A 20,467-nucleotide genomic window follows, 5' to 3' on the forward strand; every position below is an offset into this window, starting at 1 on the left:
CACTGCTCCTTGTTTGAGGTCCCTGTTCCCACGTGCTGTTGTTTTTTGGTGTCTGGGATCTTTCAAAAGCTTCAGCTTGGCCTTTTGTTCTGGGTCAAAGGCTATCCCAGCTGTTAGAAAATGCTGATATCTACTCTGATATGAGAGACCTCCATTCTAATTGTGTAGAAAAATCAGGTTTCCTCTTTCTCCCTCAGGATGCCAGTGGCATTACAGTTGATGCAGCTGCTGGTTTGCATTTGGGCATACTTTTTTCACCTCTTGCTAAAAGCAGTGAGCATAGCAGTGCCAGAAGTGGCCTTCTGCCTGCTTCAACACTGAAGAGTTCTGAAGTGGCACTGTTCGTGTCCCCTGTGAAAGTATCAGTCACAGAGAGGAATGGTTTTAGTTTTCTGCAGCTAATTTCCCCATAAATAATTTGCTCTGTCTCTGGCAATCTTAGGCTGTGGGAGAAGGGATAGTTACTGATTTCCCCCCACCTCTTCCATGTGCTGAGTTCTGGCCAGGATGGAGCAAGAGTGCTATAATTTAGAAAACAGTTTCTTGACAGCTAAACCAAATAACTGTGGCACATTTATTTTCCTTTCTCAAAGGTATAAAAGCTCACAGTAATAAAGGTCGTAGAAACAGATTTTTTCTTTTAATGATTTTGCTGCTAGAGTTCATCTGTCTACCTGAAATGAACTGGGATCTGTCACAGCAAATTGGTACCCAAAGCTTTGCTGTAACTCCTGGGTTTATTAACCCTTTATGCAGGAACAGACGTGCTGAGGTGGGAGTTAGCGGAGTATTGCTGGGGATGATGAAAAGGAATGTGATTTGAGCTGGCATTTCATTTAGTTACCTAACTGAGCTGCCTTTAATTTAAATGTTACTGTGTGTAACCTTCACTGAAATATTTCGTGTTGTCCTACTTTGCTGCCAGTGAGCCCCTGGAGGCTTCACCTGGATTATTTACTGCAGCTTGTTTTCGCTTATTTGGAGTGTGGTGTTGTTGCTTATTTTAATATGCAGACATGAGGAGATGATTTTTTTTTTAAATTTGGAATGTGGGTGTTAGGCTCTCCTAGTGTACAGGAATTCCTGTCGTTTCCAAGAGTACAAAGACATTTGTAAGAATTATTTTTTTTTATGCACGGAGAAAACAGATTTTATTCTCTAAGTATAAAGCAGGAAAGTCAGGACTAGATTACAGAACAATCCCTTAGTGTGGTCTGGTGTGTGTGTGTATATTTTCATGGAAAATAACATGTATAGTATAAGTACAAAAAATAAATATTTGTACAAGAAAGAATACCTGTAGAACCCTATTATAAATGCTGGTATATAACACCCATCAATATGCTTCCCCACATCCTGGGGTATTATAATAAAGCAAAAAGACAGATAGGTGAACTTTTATAGTTTTGAATTTGAAACTTTGCAGATGCAGCTTGCAAAAGCCTTAATACAAAAAGGCTGCAAATGTGTTTTAGAAAAGCAGAGACTTTCCTTTGTGACGTGACCTTGGGGACCAGGCTGCTCTAAGTCAAGCCCAAACCTAGTTCAGTTTCTGGTTACTGGAAAAGAAAACCAAACTGTGCAGAAGGGGATGGAGCCCTTTCCTGAGCAGGGCTCAGTGTAACCATGCTGACTCCTAGTGTCTGTGTGCCATGCTGGCCCTGTGCCACAGGGCAACCTTTATCTGTGCCCTGCATGTGGAAGGGATTATTTTGCCAGATGATTCATGGCTTGCCAGCAGAGCAGGATTTATAAAGAATGTATTGGAACTGTTTGTTATCAGCGTAGGATGTGGGAAATTCAGGGGAGAGAAAAAAGTGAGAGGAAAAAATATTGCTGTTAATACAATTGAACTGCGTAACTGGAAGTGGCTTTTGTTGTTGCTTTTCTATATGGAGGTACTGCTGGAAATCAACTGAGCCTCTGCTCAGGAAGTGTGGTTTTCTTGAAGGATATTCATTAGGAACCAGTGCTTATCTTTACAGAGAAATATTTTCAAGACAAAATGGCAGTCAGTCTGCAGATTTTCTTTCTTGGAAAGAGTAGTTTGCTGAGATGACAGAGTCCTTATTTCTTAAATGCGATGAAACAAGAATAGTAGCTCTGCCCTCGAGAGATCTTTAGTATCTGTAACACAGTAGATGAACAAAAGGTTAAAACATGAATAATTCTCTGTCATTTTAAAGACCATTTTTTTAGCAGGGTAAAAATAATCTGCCAGACTTCACTTTTTTAGCTGTTTTTATTGAAGTTTGTTTTCTCTGGTTGTTGATGGTAGCTGTAGTACTGGCAGAAACTCTCTTGTGTATAGGCTCTGGCCAAGTGAAGTGCATGATTATAAAAGGATCTTCAATCCACACAACAACCCAGAAGGATTAATAGGAGTTCTTTGGCCACAGAACTAATGATGCTGGTGGTGACTCTGACACTTCCAACTGTTGCTTCTTAACACTGTGTGAATATAAGTTATGGATTACTGGTACTTTTAAGTAGAAACTGAAGTTAGAAGTAAATTGAACTCTGTCACTTGGTTGGTTGATCCAACCAACATGCACCAAAAAATAGTCCTTCAACAGCAGTGCATCTTTTCCAAAGGCTTCCACCAGCTGTGCTTACAAATAGAACTACAAAAGGGGAAATGGTAATTTTTTTATGATGGGATTTCTGTACATGTGTTTCCTTTTTATGTCTGTAATATAAAAAAGGGTCACACATTTTACTTTTGTTTTACACATCAGTTGTAAAACTTCCTAATCAATTACATGGGAAGAAAACATCTGCAGCAAACTTTAATGTTAAAGTCTTGGTAGTGAAGGATGGAAAAGAGTGGAAGTTTGGCATAGCAGCAAAGAAAATTTTCTGTTCAGGGGAGTCCATAAATCCTGGAAAAATGCTTATGAAGTGTGATCCATACTAGTGCTGTCAGGGCTGGGATGTAAATAGCAGCTCCCCTCAGCAGGGCCAGGCAGCTCTTTGCATTCAGCTCCTTGGTGAGGGAAGGAAAATCGTTCTCTCTTCCAGGAGAAAAAAACATCTGAGGAAGTAAATACACCACAGTTGGCATATGAGTTTTCAAGAAAAGCAGTCTGGGCATTTTCTGAGTATTGTGGAGTTGGAATTGATTCTCTCTGACAGAGGCTGAAAATACCATTCTCAGTGTCTTGTGAGTGATGGTGAGGTATTAAGTGAGGAGCTGCTGGAATTCTGTGCTTCACTGTGGCAGCATGGGAAGAAATTGCCATGTGCTAAGAGAAAAAAGGCTATGTAGGAAAACAAATAGACAGCTGAGTTAAATTGTGATGGGAGAAACAAAAATGGGAACAGAAATTAAAGGACAGGGGGAGCACAGTGTTGGTATCTGGGAGTTTTGATGCAGACTCCAGGAGCTTCTGTTCTCACTTCCAGAGGGCAAAGGTATTCAGTTTTAAATAGATGTTAGGTAGTTTTTATGAGATCCATGTAAACCAGAACATTATTTCCATAAGAGTCTAGATTTTAAGCTTGCTGTTTCAAGTGGTGATTGGGCTTCCCCTCTCCCTGTGGAGGTCTGGAATTCTGTCTCTCATGTTTGTGAGACGTTCTTCATGGATTTCAGTCAAGGGCTCTTGGTTTCCCTCTCTGATGGGCAAGGGAAAAGGGAGCAACTCTGAGAATTGGTGGGTTTTGGGGGACCTCCATGAGCCCTTAAACTGTCACTCTTGAGATACATGCAGTTGTGGATTGCTCACAGGTTTGGGGAGAGGTGGTGCTGTGGAGTGGGGCATAATTCCCTGCCTTTCTGTGCCATGATCTCTGGAGGAGGATGAGATTCTTAAGCTGCAGCCCTTAAACCAGACCTGTCAGGCACAGTTTGTTAATCCAAACATTATCTTGAGCTGAAGCCTCACATGCAATTTGAATAAATGCTGGGCTTTCCTTTTAAAAGAATGCTCAGCTATTATTTTTAAATGTGGACTTCCAAATAAGTCCAAGTATATTTTAACTTTTGCAGGGAGTGACTACTGAAGGTCATTAATGTTGGTTTTATTCCACTCTGATCTTTTCAAAACTAAGACAGATGGACTTTATTTAAAGTGCATCACAGTGCTCTGTGTTGTCTGTGCCGACAGCTTTGGAGTTAAGGTTCTTGCAACAGTATTAAATTAGGTATTATTTCAAAATCTTTAATGCTTAGAACTGAGCAGAGTGACTTTGTGATATCACAGAATGTAACAGAAAGAAATTAACCTCTTTTAGGCTGTCTACTGAAGGTATATAAATAAACCATTTACACTGGTTTTCATTTTCATTCTTGCACCTCTTCATAAAGATGTTTTTAATGGTGCTTACATTTATGTGAAATAGAAGAAATTGTAGTAAGGTCTAGCAAATATTTATGGGAATGCTTATTTTGGTTTTGGTTTTGGTTTGTTGGGTTTTTGTTCGTTTGGGGTTTTTTGTTTGTGTTTTTTGTTCTTAACTTGAAAAGCATTTTGACCCTTTTTTATTCTTTTATGAAATGGACTGTGTATAAATGGTAGAATAGATCTAGGCCTACTTTATGGGAGGTTTTAAGATGGGGGAAAAGTTTCAGTATTCATTTCAAACACATTCTGATGATGTGCAAAATAATCACCATGTTGGGGAATATACGTGAGGAAGGGATTTTTCAGTCTTCATAAAGATGTAATGAACTCCCTAACCCTCCCTAAAGAGGGAGCTTCAAGTGATTTTTGTAAATTGTCTGTTTACCTGTGAAGTTGTACTCTCCTCCCACTGTGTTATGTGCATTCTCATAAAGTGCCCTTTAGCATTAAGAAAGTTTTTTTCAGTCTGATCCTTTGACTGTAAAACTGAACAGTTTTGTCTCTCTTGTTTGTGTTTTAAATTCTCTCATGCTTACATCTGGGATAGCAATTGCATTTAGAGAGGGGCTAAAATGATGCCTCAAATGCAGTGATTTCTGGAATAAAGACCTTTCTCTTCTCTCCTCATTATTCGTGGTCCTGAACTTTGCTTTGGAACACTCACAGCTTTTAGTAGCCTGTTTATCTGGTAATTTTTACCTATCCTACATCTATATTTCTTTGTGGTCTTCAGTTAAAACATTGTTCTGGGAATTGCTGGGAAAAGGCCACTGATTAATACAAAATTTAACACAACCCAAAATACAACAGAATTAACTTGTTCTGTTATTTTGTTTGTAATTTAAAATGATCTGACACGAGAGCAATAAATAAAATGGAGCATTACTCAAAAATACCCTATCACTTGGTGAGACTGACTAAATTTTTAATGTCAAAATAACTAGTCCCTTGTGTACATACATGTTTTAAGTAGTTGGTGCTGGAAGAGCAAGTATGACACACATGCCTTATAACTACCCTAACGTAGTTGATTCTGAATTTGGTTTTTTATGTATCCCCTTTCTTTTCAGCTGTTCTATCCTCTTCTCCTTTGTTCCACACATAGGTGGAATAAATTACAGACATTAAGGGGAGTTTGTCCCATTAGCTCCAGCATTCATTGACCTTATTAAATTCTTATATTTTATTTGTTATTTGTAAATGTGGCTCTTGCTGTTCTAGATAAGGATCCTGAATTCTTGCCTGTAGCGTAAGAAATAAAAGTCATAAATATGTGTGTAGGTGGTTTTGGTTTGAGGTTTGGGGGTTTTATTTCTGAACCAAACTGTACAATTCAGCTGCTGAATGTGGCTTTCTTAATGTTGGAAACTGCATGGGTTTTATTAGAAAACTGGGCACATGAGCCTTGACATTTATGCTAAATTAGTTCATGTCTTGAAATGTTTCCTAGAATAAGTTAAATAAAACTTCATGGATTTTACCCAACGGGGTTTTGTCTTTTTTGTCGTGCTTCTGGTTTTTATTTGAAGGATCCATCTGCATTATAGTTGAATTTGGAGAACTACTCTTGGAGGTCTTTTCCAACCTTAATGATTCTATGATTCTACTATAATAGTCACGTTGGATGCAGACCTGTAATAATTTATAGAGAATTTATTGGACGAGTTGGAAGATGTTCTATGAATACAACATTATTTCACGTATAAACTGTTCTTTGTTGCATGTATCTTTTTCTTTTAGGATATGAGTTGTGGAAGGGGAAGCCTCTAAAACATTAATTTTCTAGAACTACCACTGTCCTGTCAGCATATAGAACACTGTGCAGTTCAGGGCACTATGTCACAGCTTGTCCTCAGGCTGAAGAGATTTCCATATTTCCACATGTAAACTACCATTCATATAATTCATCATGTATTAAAATGCTTTTCTTTTAGAAATATTTTTCCCTGTGTCAGGGAAGATGATTATACTGAGTGTGGAAGGAGTGAGGCTGCTCTGTACTTGCATGAATTAGAGTGCATACAGTTTATGCCATATGGCCTTATGATACATGTCTGTCAACACCTTTTTGGAACTATAGACTATGTTCAGTTTATTAAGCAGATAAAATCTTCTACTTGTTTTCAGAAGTCCCTTCTCAAGATGCTGCAGTGTCTGTAGTGACCTATTAAAAGTTATGCAAATTTACATCATCTATGGAAAGATGTGTCTGTTCCTTGGACTTTTTTAGCCAGAAGTCAAACCTGTGTCATCTGATTTGCGTAACATAAAGCATTTCCTGCTAAAATGTGCATATGCTTTTTTTTTATCTCCCAGTCTTATTGCAGGCTCACTTTCTAATGAATTTCTAATAGTAATTTTGATGTGTCTGAGAACTGTTAATGTTTCAATATGCAGGTATTTTCCAGAAGCTAAATTATCTAGACCTGGCCTCAAATCATAAGGAATATCGTACACTTTCCCAAACTAAATTGACTTTTTAGGAGTTGAGTAGTTTTAGCTAAGGTTGTTTACTGACAGTATTTTTTAAAAGTGGAGTTTCTGTTCAGTGGCACTGAAGTCCTTGCCTATTTCAAATTTTCTATTCCCGTTCCTGGTGTCAATTTGTGTGTATCCTCGGATGCAAAACTGCCTTTAAATCTCTGCAGCCCACAGTATTTCATGTCACTTGCTGAGGAAGGAACTGGTGAGTCAGCAAACACTGTCATCTTAGCAGAGCCCTGCTGGCAGCAGCAGAGGGTGGGACTGGCAAAAATTATACTGTGCCTCAGAAGTGAAAAAGAAGTGCATAAAATACAAGTGGGGGCAATGCTGTTCCCAGAGTTTGTGCTGTGACTTTCCTGTCAAGTGGTTGTGGCACCTTCTTTTAAGGAGCTGTGGTGTTGTGGCTGACATTTGATATCTCACAGCAAATATGTCTGGTGGGCTGGAATGGAGATGGCTTGGCTTTGAAACAGCAGAGAACATCACAGGGAGTGTCTCTGTTCTCTTACATAACTTAGGACATTTTGGGGGGTTATCTAAGGGTCCATAGGAGGAGGTGGCCTTTTGTTAAGTGAGCAGATAGCATGGAGAAAACACACATGTCTTGAGGAGCACAAGCTTTCTTGAGCTCACAGAGGAGAATTCATGTGCTAAAATAAGTGTCTGTTTTCATCTTTTATCAGCCTGTCTAATAACAGGTACTATCTTTCCCAGAAAATGTTATCCTGCTGATTTTCCAAGCGAGAAGATGCAAGGTAAAAGCAAGAAAGAATTTATAAATGACTTCTGGAAATGAAAGCATGGCCAAACTTCAGACCTAAACATCATTTCTAAGAATACTGTTCCTAGTATGTTCTGTTTCTTAGCAGATCATTGAAACAATCCCAAGAAATTACCACTTTCAATTTTAGAGAAAACTTAGTCTGTTTTATTTTTTCTGAGTAGTGAAAGTATTTAAATATACTTGGTGTTTACTCTGAGCCTTAGTATCTTTTTGCATCATTGGAATATAAATTCTGAAAGAAGAAAATGATGACTTAAAAATAAACACCTGGTGTCTTTATTCACACCTTGTGCTTCATAAGAATCAAAATTTAATTACTCTCAGGCAGCCATGACTCTCAGCTTTGCTGAGCCTCCTTACCAGTGTGAGAGGAGGGTGCTCATAGCTTAGCTGGTTTTAAGGAACATCTCTGCAAGAGCTTGATCATGCTTCAAGAAAAAAATTACCAAGTCTTGTGGATTGCAGTTATGCTTAAAAAAATTAAAGTTGACAATGTAGGGGTGGGGGGGGAAAAGGGTTTATCTTAATGTGGCAATTAAGCACAGTGACAAATAGTCAGGTGAGGAAAGCCAGTCCTCCTGTAAAGCAGTTTTGAGAGCAAATTCATGTGCAGTTTATGCAGAAGTGACTTTGAATATGATATCACTGATAGAAAAATGAAATGTTCTTAACAGAAACCTGTCCCTGATACACGAGAAACCGAAGGAACTGTGTGAACTGTGCCTTCTTTGGTAGGTACAGGGCTGTGTTTAGGTTCCTGCACAGGACGATGGGCTCACGGTGATAGCTGTTTCCAGGGATGCCTTCTGCTTCCTTTAAAGCAAAACTAATTTAGATTGTGAGAGAGATGGCATGTTTATCTTGAAACCACTTCTAAAGCCAGCAATGAATTTATTTAATAAATAAATAACCCCCCTTTCAGTTTCTCATGTCAGAAGGGAGGGAGGTTGTGCAAAGGTCAGAGCACTATCAGAGGTTGTCTGTTTGTTTAAAGGTGGCTGATCTGGAGGTTATTTGTTTTAGCATCTATATGCTTAGGAATTTAATTCCAGTTATGCAGGTTTAACTGTTTTAGTCTGAGAACAAAGTGCTTACTCAAATAAGAACAATGAATTTGTATGTATTTTCTTTGTAGATAGTTTTGGAAATGTTTATATTTGGATAGTTGGGAAGAGTTCTTTTCCCAGGGTCTTCTGGAAGTTCTTGTGAGAAAATTCCTTGCTCCTCTCAGGCGTAAACTGTTAACAGTGTGGATGAGACATGTGGGAGCCCTGGACAGAACAGGAATTCTCATGGCAGTTCTACAGGTTGGAAGGGCCATTACCTATGGAATTACAGCTGTAAGCTTGTTAAAATGGCCTTTCATTAATAGATAGATTCTGTCTACTAAGGCAAAGAAAATAGAGCTCATAGTAAGCTCTCCAAAAATTTATCTACTCCCTCTCATCTGTCTGACCTATATTTGTGCTTTTCACCACAGTAAATCTGAAAAGCAATTTTACCCTTAGTTCCCTGAGATAGAACTGAATTACCATCCATTAGGTGATACCACCACCAGCCTCAGCTATTTCTGAGGCTACAACATTATCACAAACTGTCATAAGTACAAAGCAAAAATCCTTGTTGATGAATATTATTTTCCTTACTTTTCTGGGCATTTATGTTGGAATCCTTCAGCTTCCACGTGCTAGAGAAAAATTTGTTGTGTGCAGAAAGTTCTCTTAGTTCTCCTAAGGGAAAAAGCTTTGCCAGCTGATAAAATTCTTTACCCATGGAGCTGCTTCAAGGCACTCATTCAGGAATAATGGGAATAGGATGAAATACAGAAGTCTCTCAGTACATGACCCCGTGTTTTTCTTCTAATGTGAACTTTTTGGATGAACAGAGGGTTCATGCATCAGAAACAAATACCACAGGTAAATTAGTTGTTCCAAGTGTGACTGAGCAGCTGCTCTAAAGCAGCAGAGAGAGGCAAACAGCACTGATTCCCAGAGGAATCCAGGGAACTCCTTTCCATATACTCAAGGTAGGCCCTTTCTGGAAAGCTCTCAGTAACTGGATCATTTGTATTCAAGAAAGTTGAATAGGACTGGAACAGACAGCATGGTCTGGGGAATGGAGAGCTTATTCTGTGACAATGTCTTGGGAAACCTTGGCTTATTATCCTAACAAAATGAAGTACAGGCGGGCATATGATTCCTTTCTTATTAATACATCAGGAGACCAGTCTGAGGAACAGAAAATAATTACTTAGCTAAAAGACCATGTTGGCAGAAGAGCAAATGAGTATAAACTCCCTGTGAATAATGACAGGCAACAAAGTAGAAAATGACTCTGAACTATCATTGCAATCATTTTTTTGAATGGCTTTCCAGTCAGAAGGGAGGGAGAAGAAATTAAAGTAATTTCAAGGTGTAGTTCAAAAATAAGTGAAGGAGATTTTTTTATTGTGTTGTGTCTGTGACAGTGAAAAAAACTGAAATAAATGACCTGAAGGTTTTTACAGACCTGTGTTGCTAACAGTTCTTTTTATTGAAAATATCAGACTCTTGGTTGTTTTTCAAACTTTTATGACTGGTTTTTAGGGGAGTGGGGTTAGTCAGAAAATGTGTACTGTACTCATAGTCTTTTCATATGCAGCTTTCTCTGCTTCTCTCAACATCTCACTGATGTCCAGAATCCTGATGGACAGCCCTGCCTGTAAACGTGGCACAGAATGTAGGGAATTGATGTTAATTGTTTTAAGTCTTCACAAAATTTCTTTCTAATGATGCTACTGCTGGGAAAATCCACTGCTGGAATTCCCAGTGGGAGACCCCCGGTGGGAAACGAAGAAGGTCAAGACAGACTGACTGAGCATAATTGCTCTGAAATGTTCACTTTAAAATTTAAAAACTTTTGTTAAAAAGTTACCTAAAAACAAGGCATGGGGAATACAATCTTCAATTTTTTAAATTTTTTTTTTTGTTTTTTTTTTTGTAATCTTATTCTGACTTTTTGCTTCTGGGCGAGCTGCTATTTGGTTAGTTCAGTACCTCACATAAAAATAGCTTATTCAAAATATTGAACTTAAGGCCCCCAGCTGGCGGTGCTTTCAGGTGTTGACAGAGGGATAACAGCAGCTTCTGGAGGGAATTTTGGAGGGGTGTATACTGGGGATGTGTCTGCTCCAGTCGCATTTGAAATTCTGAGTTCTCCTTCTCAGCTCTTTCTGTGAGTCAGAAGTCAGATTTTGGGCAGAGTATTGAAAGGTCTGGGCTCGTTTAAGGCAGCAAGATCTTCTTTGTTATGTATGTGTTTAATACATGAATAACCTTTTGCCGTTTGAGTAGATGTTGCAATCTGTTGAGGAACTGGGAGTGTTGGAAATGCCTCTACAAGATGCAAATATAAACCCTGTTTCTTGTCAGTAACTGGCTCATCAGTGTTTCCACTGTTTTGTTTCCACTGGTGTTGTGTTTAATGTATAGCAAGACTTCTTAATGCAGTTTTTATGGCAATAGATACAAATCGTGAAATGCACATTTTAGCATACTCAAAGACTTTATTCAGTAAAGAAAAAAAATGGGATTTCAATTTATTCTGTCAAGATATTTAGAATCAAAATGCAAATTTTACTGAAGTTTTAATGCAGAGGGTCATGTTCTGGAACTTTTATATTACTGTTGGGCTCATCTGGTCCAGCAATATTTGCCTTAATTCATGTTGTGTGTCATACACTGAAGTGAGACTAAGTTGAGTGGCTGTGCATCAGACAACTGTATGAGCTTTTCATCACCCTTGGCTTGTAGCCTGCCAAGTCTCCCCTGAAACAAGTAGCTAAAGAACAAGTTCTCTCCTTGGCTTTTCTAGCATGACTTTTTGGCACAGATTGTCTGATACTCATATGGAAATGAGATAGATTTTTTCTCTTTTTCTGTCCAGCTGCCTCAGGCCCTGTGAGCAGTGCTGAAATCTTGCATTCTGGAAAGGCATTTTCCCCTGAAATTCCTGCTAGAAACACTCTTTAGTCTGCTGCTTCAGAGGGGGCAAGATGCTGAGATAGACAGACTGAGAGACTGCCAGTCATGTTATGTGTGGGGGGAGTGGGGTGAAAAATTGTGATAAAAAAGCCTACATATATTCCTATGTCCTATTTTCTTAATAATTCTAGAGTGAGTATTCTTTGGGATATAATTTGTCAGAACATCTGGATGTTTCCTTGGCTGCAGTTAACTGCTGCTTTTTTTTGGGTTGTGGAGTCAGTCTCGGTGATTTTTGAATAGTGGAATTGCAATAACCAGCCTGAGGTATTTGGATTTGAGTAAGTAAGAACTCCCCATTGGCTGGCCCATGTAAATGTGTAGCCAAAAGAGCTCAGGAATGCTCCAGCAGCAGCTTGCTGACAGAAGCCAGAATTTGCCTTCTGTGAATTTGCAGTGCAAGAAAGCAGGGAATTGCAGGCATCACTGGTAGCAGAAGAACATCTATTTTTAATGATGCTAAGACTCAAATGTTAATTATCTCTAATTTATAAAGACCATTTTTCTTTGTCACTTTTAATTTCTCACATAACCTTACAGCTGACAGATCTTTCTCTGTAGAAGAAAAAAATAGCTGTTTCAAATAGGTAAAAAAAAAATTGAATCCACTGCTCATGCTGTGTGGTATGTTAACAAGGTAAATAAACAGTTTCTTCCTTTCACTTTTTCATTATGTACACTGAAAACATATGAAAGATTATTTAGGTTTACATGGATAAATTTTACAGCTTTTTCTTATTTCCAGGAACACCGAGAGGTAAATCGAACTTAGGACTTTGCCTTCAAGGGTTAGTTATTTATGTGGGAGTGAACAGACCTCAATATGGGAAGGGGTTATAACTTTATTCCAAATGTATGTTTTTCAGCTTTGTGATTTTAAGGTTTGGAGCTACTGAGGAAGAAGCTGTGTATGTGATCTCAGTGCTTTGTCAGGGACAGACCATTAACGGGAGCTGTCCTTTTTCCTCCTAGCCCACCATCCCCACAGTCAGTTCTTAGCTGTGCTTGGCAATTTTTAGACTGAGCCATGGTGAGCAGGGCCCTGTACCCAAGTTGGAGCCTCCCCTTGGAGTCTGAGCTCCAGTGGGCTGTTGGATGGATACCCTCTGTGTTGTATGCACAGGGCACAGTGCAAGGTGGTGCAGCTCTGGGGTGGCTGCAATTAGGCTGAGTTAAAAGCCTTGCTGGGTCAGATCTGGCTCTCTGTGGCACACCCCAAAGCTCTCATAATATATAGATCTTTTCTGTCACTTGATCTATTCCAGCTCCCACATGGATGTTGCAGAATTGGTATGTTTTTTGCTGCTGTGTTTTATGTTGGTATGTACTGGTGTGTACTTAGTACAGAGAGATTTCACAAGGAATCTGTTCCTTTTGAACTGTGGGTGTTTTTTTAAGGCAGTTCTGAACAAATGCTCAAGCTGGAAAAACAAACAAACAAATATGTGTTTGCAATCAAATACTGAAGATGTTTATGCTTTTCTGCTCCTTATTCCTACACCTGGTTATGGACCTCCATACTCAATGATCCTTGTGGGTCCCTTCCAGCTCAGAATAGTCTGTGATTCTGTGATAAGCAGTTAAATTCTGTTAACCTTAGTCTTTGCTCAAGGGGGTCTCATAATGCTTCTCTTGTTGTTACTCTTCTTTAGAAAGCATAGAAAGATGCAGCCTACACAGAGAAAGATACTCAGCTGTAGAGAAGTCAAAGACAAGCATTTTATGATGATTCTTTGAGACTGAGAAGTATGTGTTTTCTATTATCCTCATGTCTTGAAAACTCTGCCTGGAGGTTGTACACAGCATCAGTGCTGCCTAAATGAATGATGCTGAGTCCACACTCCCCAAGAGAGTCATGTCAGACACTGCCTATGGAAAGTATCCAGCCATCCACAGACAGACCTGTCTTTCCCTTTGACCTTTTCAGATAAATAAATCGATGAAATTATTAGTTGGGACATGGCAAGTAATAGGGGTTTACATATTTCCCCTGTACATTCACTACTATCTATAGTAGGGAAATTTATATATCTAATTTATATATATAATGTATATATCTAATAGTTTATAATTTTTATTGTGAATTTAAATAATAATAATAATGTATATTTATTATAACACTGCAAAAGCATTGGAATAACTTGCTGTAGCTTATGTTCCCTTGATTTGTTTCATCTTGAACTCAATTTTATCATTTGTTAGTGTCTCTGCATTGCAACTTTTCCATTGGAACTGTAAACCCTGCAATACCACATACATGTCTGTTGGAAAAAGATTTTCTCTTTTGCTTTATATGGACTCTTAGAAATAATTATGCACTAAAGGTTGGAAAATTACTGTATTGGTGTTGTCCTCCATCCAATAAGCACATATCCAACAAAGTATTGACAGAACTGTTTTCCTTTGCTGACTACGATATGTTGATTGAACTATTTAGCAAATTGTTAATCTATATGATGAAAATAAATAGCTGGTGAATGTACAATAACTTCTTTTAAAGATTAATTTGCTGCATGTACTGGAATGGGTTCTATCCTAGAAAAGCTGATCAATGTTGTTGCGGAGCTCAGCAGCAATTTCAGCATTTGCAGCTCGTCCAGCACATATATACAAAGCTCATCTTCTTAGATTGCAAGGTTCCAAGAGATGCCCCTGGTGGGTGATGCTGCCTGGCTGCAGGCAGGCAGTGGGGGTGAGGATGGGACTGGCTGTGCAGTTGTGGTGCCTGTGTTAGCAGAGTTGGGAGTTCTTTTCCCTGTGGGGGAGAGAAGGATGCAGATATTCACTGTCCCAGAGCACCTCCAGGGAAATGTGTCTGGGCACGTTGTGTTCCTACACGACTGCCAGAGTTATAGTGAAGCTGTGAATGCTTTCCTGGAAGGTGCTGTATTGAAAGAGTTTAAGTCAAAGTTTCAGTGACTACTTTGAGCAGTCTCTGATGCTGTGCCTTGCCTGCTGTGGTGTGTGCCCAGCTATTCTGAGGTGCCAGAAGCAGTAACAGTGAGGACAGAGCAGTGCGTTTGGGCAGCCAACAGCAGTGAGCACTGGGCAGACACTGGAAGGCACTGCTGATTTGATGCAATAAATAGAGAGTAACTGAGAAAAAGATCTGGCATGATTTGTTTGCAAACTTTGAGTGCCTTCTGAACATGGCCTTTGATCATAAACTGAAATGCAAAGGCCTTAATTAAGGACAGGCACAAAAGATTCAGTAATGATAATGATTCAATTTTCTGAACTTTGACAGCGTGTGTGGACGTGGCCCAGAATGACTGAAAGAAATGCTCTTTTTAATCATATGAGACTGCCTTATACTAAAGGACAGATAATTAAAGCCGAATTTAGCATTTATGCCTGGGGGAATTGGACAGATATGTCTGTGATAAATGTACTAGAAAGTATAAGGATAGCTACTCATTGCATATTGTTCTGTATGAGATGTAAAGAAAATTAAATGTATCATGAGTATCCACCGTAGTTCACTGGAGTTCTTCCTGGTACAAGCAGCTGTGCTGTATATGACATAACTATTATTTTACAAACAGAATCATGGAATGAGTACTTGCCATAAACATTGTACATTTAGCCTAGGTTACAAGCTGTCTTTCCTTCTTACCTTTTTGATCTCTTCATACTTACCTTGTCTGGGAAGGTAAAGCTGCAGTGTGTGCTGCTCCAGAGAAGTGTGGTCTTACCCCAGTTGAGAAGAAACTCACCATCCAGAGGTTTGCAATTTGCTCAGGAAAACTTAGAGCAACTATTGAGAAAACTGAAATTCTAACAGAGTAGTTAGTGGCTACTTGGGATTAAATTATGACTTTTTGCTTGCGTTTGTATTTTGTAGTTGTTCTACAATACTACTGGGGCCAGTAGGAAAAGGTTGGTTTATAAGGAGGTTTTAAAAGTATGGTCACTTGGTGTTACTCTTGGGGATGGTCCTGTGCATGGTTAAAAGTTGGCTTTGGTGATCCTGGTGGCTCCCTTCCAGTTCACATATTCTGTGAAGATACTGGGAGGATATTTGGTCTTTCAAATCCTTTGAATTTCTCTCCTCTTTTTCCTCTTTCATTTTGTGGACTGGGACTAGAGCGGAGTTGTTTCTTATGTTTTCTAATTGGTTACAAGCTGTCTGCCTATGGCTGTAATGAGGTTTGCCTGGGCCTGCATGAACATCTTGTGATGGGATCCTGATAACTACAGTATTAGGAGAGTTTATTTGGGAACTCAACCAGTAGATCAAAAGATCCCATTTCCTTTCAAAAGAAATGTATTTCAGGGAGAAACAAGATACAGCTAATGTCAGTCCCACCAAACACCACAGTGGTACATTTGAGTGTACAACTAATGGTTATTAAGTGGTTAAAACCAGTTGAAAACAAGCATATAGCTGGACTAAAAAGTACTCAAAAATTCAGCAGAAATTGTTGCCCTATTTCAACTTCATTTGGAATTAAGAAATAAGTTTTTGTTATATGGAAGGCTGTAGGATGTGTTGACATCCCTTTCTCATTCTCTGCTGGGTCAGAAAAACAGAAATACATTGCTCTGAGTTGAGGTTTTATCCAGCATAAGAAGGAATGAATATTCCATGATCCTATGTTGATTTCAGTAAGCATAAAAGATGCTTGAGCTTTCTCTTGCTGTAAAGCACACCTTAGTGTCATGCAGAAACAGGTACACATTTTAAAATACGTGCTGAGCTGCTGCTGGGTTGCAAATGCATCTCTTCTAAGTCAGTGATGAAGGGAAAAGTTCGTTCTTAAATTAATTGCTTGTGTTTCTTGAATAAATATCCATAATAATTAGGAAATAGAAATACCTCACTTGCATGTTGGGCCATATGTTACCTGTTCAGGACTAGTGCATGGAACAGCTTTTTAGCATTTTAAAATGATGTAGCATTTTTGGCCTGGCATTGACATCCTATCTTTCTTTTAAGAAGCAGATCTGCTCTAATTTATTTCCCCAGCTCCAAAAGATATGCACCACTGACAAGGAAACATAAGTAATTTTATTTAATTTGTGACTTGAAGCATTTAAAGGTAAATTTTTGGATACGAATGTTGCCTTGAAAATGTTGTACTAGTTTTCTGTAGAAAACCAAATGCCTTGGAGTTGCTGATGTTACATTGGTGGGAAAAATCTAAATGTAAAATTGCATCCAAATGAGGACTCCCACAGATTTCTGAAGTATGCTGGCCCTCATTAAATTAATTATTACAATTTTTTACTATCTGCAGGCTTTTGTGGCAAAAAACTGTTCTCACTGTAGGGAATCAAGGGATAAAAGTTGACTGAGAAAAGCTGTGGTTCTACTTTGAGTCTTGTGGTAGACTTTTGATTGGTGCTTTCTAACATGTACTTAGAATAACAAACAATTAAAATGATCTTTTTTTTAAAGGAGGGTTTCTTTTTGTGTAGTAATTTGCAGCTAGAATAGAAGAATTGAAGGACATATTTGAGGGCATGGACAAAATGAGTCTTTTGCTGGGAGATTTGTAAAATGAGTTTGACTTCTACTTGGAAATCAAACCAAAAATTTGTCCTTGGGGGGCTGTGCTGTAAATGAATATTTGTTATTTAGGCTGGGTAATCAAACAGATGTGGATGCTCAGTATATTCTCCCTTGTGTGTTGCCCAGGTGATTCCAATGGGCTGTTTTGGCCCAGGCAGGCGCTGTTAGAGGGATGTTATAGAGGTTTTCTTATACTTTTTCTGTCTAATTTTCACTTTTTAATTAGTTCTCTGTTCTCAACCACTACTCAACAATAAAATTATATAGACATTAAAGACACAGGCACCTCCCAACCTGTACCATATTTTGGGAAATACAGGAGTAAGAGGAAGTCAGGCTGTCCCATACTTGTTCTTGTGAAATGTAAGTAGTTGTGTACAATGGCAGCTCCACCTTGCAGAAAATGCAGGGAAAACTGCAGATTCCATGTAGGAAAGAATTCAGAGACTTTCCTCCTGTGAATGCCTGCAAACATCTGTCATCTCAAAGGTGCTCAGCAAGTGGGAGGAGAAGGCAGGGCCATACATGGAGTGAGGGTGGGGTCAGGATTTCTGCAGCACATCAGCTGCCAAAGGCAGGTTCTTATTTGGAGAAAATACTTTTTAACATTCTGCGTTCTTTCACTTGTGATTGAAATTTTGGTTCCAGGAAATGCCTCTAGGTGCAGAATTATGTCATTCAAGTTAGATCCAAAGAGTCTGATTTTAGGAAAGGTGCAACTGAGCACAGCCTTTCTCCTTTTAGAGAATTGGGAACGTTCAGAATGATAAATGGGTAGTGGGGAGAGACTTTCTCCATAGGAAGCAGCAGCTATTGTGGTTAAATTATTTCAACTTGATAAATTGTTATTCAATTATATGAACATATATAACTCAAATTTAAGTTTATCTCCAAAACGTCCAAAGTATGAGGAAACATGCACAAGCACTTCTGCCATTCTTATTGGAAAGCAGCAACAAAAATGTAATGTTTTGTTTGCCTTTCTCTTCCCCCCCTCAGGTCCGCACCAGTGTCCTACCTGATCACAAGGAACCAAGAGCAGATGTTGGGGTAAGCAATTATCTTGATTAACTGATTTTTGGACTTTTTTTACCTCATCAGCAGACACAGACACCTGCTGCTCAGCAGGAGCTGACAAGCTTTTTTTAATAGCAAAAGCTGGGTTAAATGAATAAAATGATCAAGGCAGGAGTGATAGTCTCAAGGATTGATGTAATCCCATTCACATCTCTTTTGAAAATCCTTTTCAACTGAAGTTATCCCAAGGCAAGCTCAACTATGTAAACTTCCTGCTACTCCCATGGGAGAAATCTGGATGAGACAGAGCTTGGAATGGCACTGCCTCAGTGAGTCTGATCTGTCACCTTCTGGCCTTCATGTGCAGAGAGTAAAATGTTCTGCAGTAGGAATTGCCTTAGGTTTGCCTTTTAAGAAATTACAGTGGTGATATATAGAGGACTTGTTTCTTATGTGTAGATCCATGGAACTTTGACAAAATTATTGGGATGTCATTTCTGGGTCTGAGCAGGCTGAAACCTCCCAGGTAATATGGACACCTTGTGGGAGTGGGAAATGTTGGTCCTGCTACAGCTGACTAAAAGAGCAAAAACCATCTGGTGCAGGTATTAGATCTATGTCTGAAAAGTGTAAAATAACTGGGATTTTAAATTTTTAGCCTAAGGTGTTGGCTCTTCTGCCTTATCAGGGATTCCTTGACATGGTTTTCAAGACATCAGCCAGTGTTTGAAAAATCTGTAGCTTTGCACCAAGTTCAATCTTCCTGAAATAATCAATGTCTTTCAGCTTTGCATATAGCTATTCCAGAGACTCTTGTCTTTGGCTAGCTGAGATTATTCATCAAACTACTCGAGCCACCTATCTTGAGATTTATAATTGTAAGTGCAACACTAGCAAAATTACAGAGGAACATCACTCTGCAATTAGCATTACAGCAGCAATTGTGTTTAAATTCTACTTTTGCAGTCTCTCCAAGTCACATGGGCAAAGCTGGATTGCTTTGTAGACTGCCAGTTCAGGTCCCAGGGTAGATATTTGTATCTATATCAGTATGGAAAAAGTATTCTCCAGCATTGTTTGAGATTAGACCCCTTGGACATTAGCATAACTCTCTTTGTTTGGGTCATGGGATCATTTAAGATTTTATTTGATTTTGGAAATACCTTCGTCTTGTCAGGCAAAGAAAATTTTATTCTAAATAAACCTAAAAATATGAAATAGACATTTAAGTAGAAAGTTTTAAGTTGATAAAGTTATTCATGTTTAATTTCATCACCCTAAAGAACTAGATATGACACTCAGAGATGGTTAGTGAATACAATGACCAAAGCTCTTGAATTGTGTAAGAGAATAGTGTAGTTGCTTCTTGGCCCTGATCACAAGAGGACTCTGATTCTTAAATGGATTTATAGTTCTGATGTGCTGCAAAAAGAAGCCCCAGGTGACTCAACCTTATATCAGTTTTATTCCAAACATCCCTCTCCCTCATTCCAGAGGGTTAGGTTTCAAATACAAGCACTCAAATGTCACAAATGCCAGAATAAAGGCTGCCATGTAGACATTGTGCTGTGGGATGTGTTCTTACTGTACTAAGAAGGATATGCTCTTGTAGGAAGATAAATAATCTGAGCTAGCTGTGTGACCACAGAACTTTGGTGCAGAAACATCATGTTGACTGATGTAAAAGAAGACAGAACTCCCTGTGTGTTCACTCTGGCAAGGCTGTGCATCACCAGGTGTCCAACCTGGATGTCTTCCTTGGGAAAGTACATTGCATTTTGGTGGTGAAAACTAACTGTGCTCTTTGCTTGTATGGCTGCTGTAATTGTCTCTCTATATCCTACAGGCCTTTCTTCCTTACTTCCTGCTCCAAATCCAGTTTTCTCAGCCTTCCTTAGACTTTCAACTTGTGTCCATTTTCCTTTGCTGTTTAAGCATCAACAGAAGTGAAGGAAATCTAAGCCTGTGTCATTGATAGGAACAAGCCAAGAGCTGATAGCTGAGGTTACCAAATTGGAGAGCAATGTTGGTACCTGCCCAGCTTCAGAATTTGAATTGAACTGTGCATTTTATATGGTAGAAAACTCAGTGTAGAGCTTTGTTGTTCACATTCAGACTCTCAATATCCAGCTGATTTCCTGAAGGATTTTGTCACTAAAGGAAGTTACGCTTCTCAGTAGCAACAAATTCTTTGCTCTATTCTCTGAAGGATAAAGTTGTGCTCTGTGTGCAGCCTGTGTTGACTCAGAGTGAATGGATTCTTCTTTAATTTTTATATCCAAGAATGTATATAATTGAG

The 20,467-nt window shown here is 38.9% G+C and overlaps 1 protein-coding gene across 1 annotated transcript in view; it reads left to right on the top strand.

Annotated features, from left to right (window-relative positions):
- INPP4B (inositol polyphosphate-4-phosphatase type II B) overlaps positions 1 to 20,467 on the top strand; it is a 269,367-nt gene that overhangs the window by 122,240 nt on the left and 126,660 nt on the right. The window contains exon 6 of the mRNA XM_071555695.1: positions 18,151 to 18,201. Within this exon, the coding sequence (XP_071411796.1) occupies positions 18,151 to 18,201 (51 nt within the window). The remainder of the gene's footprint in view (positions 1 to 18,150; positions 18,202 to 20,467) is intronic.

The sequence above is a fragment of the Pithys albifrons genome, chromosome 5, assembly GCF_047495875.1.
Source record: "Pithys albifrons albifrons isolate INPA30051 chromosome 5, PitAlb_v1, whole genome shotgun sequence".
NCBI classification, from domain to species: Eukaryota; Metazoa; Chordata; class Aves; order Passeriformes; family Thamnophilidae; genus Pithys; species Pithys albifrons.